At 68.5% G+C, this 3,722-nt stretch overlaps 2 protein-coding genes across 2 annotated transcripts in view; both read left to right on the top strand.

Moving 5' to 3' along the window:
• The window catches only part of F751_2376 (hypothetical protein), a gene marked incomplete at both ends in the record, with an annotated part of 3,974 nt that extends 2,098 nt beyond the window's left edge, over positions 1–1,876 (top strand). Inside the window, 3 exons of the mRNA XM_011399245.1 lie at positions 297–496; positions 835–1,082; positions 1,364–1,876. Coding sequence (XP_011397547.1) covers positions 297–496; positions 835–1,082; positions 1,364–1,876 — 961 coding nt within the window. The remainder of the gene's footprint in view (positions 1–296; positions 497–834; positions 1,083–1,363) is intronic.
• Positions 1,877–2,275: 399 nt separating this feature from the next.
• F751_2375 (putative amino acid permease YfnA) overlaps positions 2,276–3,722 on the top strand; it is a gene marked incomplete at both ends in the record, with an annotated part of 6,172 nt that continues 4,725 nt past the window's right edge. The window contains 4 exons of the mRNA XM_011399244.1: positions 2,276–2,386; positions 2,506–2,630; positions 2,842–2,920; positions 3,188–3,667. Coding sequence (XP_011397546.1) covers positions 2,276–2,386; positions 2,506–2,630; positions 2,842–2,920; positions 3,188–3,667 — 795 coding nt within the window. The remainder of the gene's footprint in view (positions 2,387–2,505; positions 2,631–2,841; positions 2,921–3,187; positions 3,668–3,722) is intronic.

Here is a 3,722-nt window from a genome sequence, read left to right as displayed (position 1 = left end):
GGGGGGTTTTTTTTTGGGGGGGGGGGGGAGGGGGGGGGCATGGAAGAAGACAAGGATCAGGCTCCACCGAGCAGGGGTGCGGCAGGCAGGCAGGCGTTTTGGTGCTCCACGGCGGTCTCTGACGAGATCCCACGTCCATGGCAGCCCCACCCTGGCTGCCGGGTCGTCGTGGCGCCGCGCTGCCCCGCGACTCACGGAGCGCCTTGTGGACCTCGGTATTGCAGCGCACTCTCAGGCCCCCCCCCGCACAGACACACGCACACACACACACCTCCCATCCAACCACCCCCACACAGGGTGGACGAGGCCTGGAAGCTGGTGCTGGAGCTGGAGGCAGCAGGACAGCTGGGCAACGAGCACCTCCTCCGCGCGCTGGTGGTGTGCTTCGGGCGCAACAACGCGCGCGGCTACCTCACCTCGCTCCTGGCGCGCCTGGAGGCGCTGCGCCTGGCCCCCCCCCAGCCCTTTACAACGCGGCCATCGACGCGTTCGCCGAGTGCGGCGACGTGGCTGGCGCGGCGGCGGTGCTGGCGCGCGTGCGCGCCGACCCGCGCGGTCCCGCGCTGCGCTCCGTGGCGGGCTACACGAGCCTGGCCAAGGCGCAGGCCGCGCGCGGCGACGTGACGGGCGTGCGCGCCACACTGGCGCAGGCGGCGGCCGACGGCGTGGCGCCCAACGTGTTCACCTGGAACTGCCTGCTGCACGCCTGTCGCGTGGCCGAGGACGGGCCCGCGCTGGCCGCCGCGCGCGCCGACATGGCCGCCGCCGGCGTGGCGCCCAACGCCGTGACGCACGACACCGTGCTGTCGGCCCACGCCGCACGCGGCGACCTAGACGCCGCGCTGGCCTACGCGGCGGCGGTGCACGGTGATGCGGAGTGCGACTACAGCCTCTTCTTCCAGACCACCCTGCTGCGCGTGATGGCGGGCGGGGGGCGGGTGCGGGAGGCTCAGCGCATCTTCCGCGACCTGCGCGCCGGCGGCGCGGCCGACGACGTCGCCTACATGACCTTCATCGACGGCATGCTGGACGCGTGGGAGGGGGGGGCGCGCGCAGACGAGGAGCTGTTGGACCAGGCCCTGGTGAGTGCGCGGAATCCCCTGGAATGGGGCAGGGGGCATGGTTGCAGGGAGTTGAGAGGAGCCATCTGAGCAGATGGAGGGGTTGGGGCGGCGGGAACTCCGGGCTCAGGGGGGCCCCCGTGCGGGGCGTGTGCGGCAGCACATGTCGCGGGAGCCGCAGGCGACAGCGATGCTCTAGTGCGTGCACCCCAGAGCGCGGGGGCTGCGATGCCGGGTCCACAACTCCTCCTCCCCCTTGCCCCGGTGCATGCAACACCCACGCACACCGCCCTCGTCCACAGGAGGCGTTCGAGGGTTTGGCGGAGGCCAGCCCTCGCCTGCTGGAGCCCCGGCCGGAGGTGGGCGGGGCGTGGGTCCTGGACCTACACTCCCACAGCGCCTGGACGGCGCAGCTGACTGCGCTGCGCATGCTGCGCTCCTTCTCGGCCCGAGCCTCGCCCCCGACCCTCAAGGTCATCACCGGCCGCGGCCGGCGCTCCAACTTCCGGGGCGGCGGCGGGGAGGGCAGGGGGCCGGTCAAGGCTGGGTCCAGCCTGCGGGATGCGGTGCTGAGGTGCCTGGAGGGTCTGGTGGACGTCCACCAGTCCGTCCAGAACGGCGGCGTCCTCTTCGTGCTGGGCCGGGAGATCGAGCGGCTGGCGCGGAGGGGGGCGCTGGCGTCGCCGGACACCGTGGCGCGCTGGCTGGTGACCCCACGCCGCGTCGAGGCGGCGGAGGAAGCCGAGGACCCGGGGGATAGGCTGGGGAGGAAGGAGGCAGCGGCGCAGGTGCTGCAGGGCATTCCGGCCCCCTGAGGCTGCCGCGGCTCGCTGAGGCCATGACAGAGGCACCCGGACGCCGGGGCTCCTCCATCGGTGCTCGTAAGATTGTCGATCCGCCTAGAGTCCTTTTTCTACCTGCTAGCCGTGGCAATGAATGTCATGGGCATCACAACTCTCCCAAGGTGTTTGTGTACATATCCTGTACAGCGGGGGGATTAACCCCTCCAGAATCTGGCTTTAAAAGGAACACGTGTCCGGAACGACCCCCCCCATCGCGCCGTACATGCCTAGCTCAGCTCCGAGGCGAGAGCATCGTGTAGAGCATCGGCGTGTTGCGACAATGTTGTCAGCCGGCATGTAGTCGCCTTCCTGTCGGGAGACGGACAGATGCGGCAGAGACAGGAGGCGTAGGCACCCGCCGAGAGGCTGGGGATGGCTTGGAGTGAGCTCCTATGGGAGTACCTGGCAGCAGTGCGCAGGACTCCACAAATCTTCGCCCGCATTGGTTTCAGAAAGCGAACCCTGGAAGACTGCCTGAATGACGTGCGCCTCGAGGAAGGATCGCCGGGAAGCTCCATTTTTTCATGGGAGGGATTGTGTTCACCGTGACTTGAGGCCCCACACCCTCACCCCTGCTCCCCCTCCTGTCGCCCCTTGCACAGGCCCTGCTGCAAGGCACCCTGCGCAAGGTCTTCAGTGGGCTGGACCTCCTCATGCTGGGCCTGGGCATCACCATCGGCGCAGGAGTCTGGCAGCTCACCGGCTTGGCCGCAACCACCCTGGCAGGGTGAGGACGGGCTGGGCTCGCGAAAAGGGGGCCGGGCAGCGCAGGGTTTGTTGGCATTGGTACAAATGCAACTCTGAGCAGTTCTGGGTTGTTGGCCCCCAGCGCGAAGGCCTCTGCTGGACGCATGCATTCCGCACGGGGCACAGCCGCATGGGACTCACCACTGCCATTCGCCGACATCCAATCCACCGACAACCCCGGCACTCCCCAGGCCGTCCATCATCATCGCCTACCTGCTGGCCGGCACTTCGTGCACCGCTGCGGCGGCCTGCTATGGAGAGCTGGCAGTGGTGAGGCGGCGCGGTTTGGTCTTGCCTGGCGCGGCGCTACGTCGTCGTCGTGCCTCACGCTCGGGCCATGCTCCGGGACCTGTCTCACCCATGACGCTCTCTGGTTTGAGGACGCACGAGTCCTTGCGTCATGCCCCTGCCAGGACCCACGGACGCGCAGCCGCCATTGTGACCGCCCTCAGTCTCAGATGGCCAGTGCCCCCCGCCCTCGCGACATCGCCTCCTTCCCATCACCCACCCCACTCCCCTCACCCTCCCCCAACGCAGGAGTACCCCGTCGCCGGCGGCTCCTTCACGTACATCATGCTGACCTTTGGCGAGTTCCCCGCCTGGATCGCGGTCTCCAACCAGATGGGCATCGAGGTGTTTGGCTCCGCCGCGCTGGCCCGCTCCTTCTCCGCCTTCCTGGCCTCCATGTGCGGCCAGCCCCCCACCTTCTTCACGCTGTCGGGCAGCCATGGCGACGAGGACGACTGGAGCATCGACCTGATGGCAGGGGGGGTGACCCTGCTCATCACACTGGTGTTGACGCTGTCGGGGCGGCTGTCTGGCATCTTCATCACCGGCGTCACCCTGGTCAAACTGGGCCTGATCCTGTTCATCCTGGTGGTCGCCTTCACCAAGGCGGACCCCTCCAACCTGCACCCCTTCTTCCGCGACGGCGACGTGGGGGGCATGCTCAGCGCGGCCTCCATCTTCGTCTACACCATGACCGGCTTCGACTCCATCTCCAACGCTGCGGAGGAGGTGTGTTGATGAGGGGGAGGAATAACGAGGGGTGTGTGGGGGGGGCGTAATAACT

The sequence above is a fragment of the Auxenochlorella protothecoides genome (genome assembly GCF_000733215.1).
Source record: "Auxenochlorella protothecoides strain 0710 unplaced genomic scaffold scaffold22, whole genome shotgun sequence".
Taxonomy (NCBI): domain Eukaryota; kingdom Viridiplantae; phylum Chlorophyta; class Trebouxiophyceae; order Chlorellales; family Chlorellaceae; genus Auxenochlorella; species Auxenochlorella protothecoides.
This window is presented reverse-complemented; position numbering and strand designations above follow the sequence as displayed.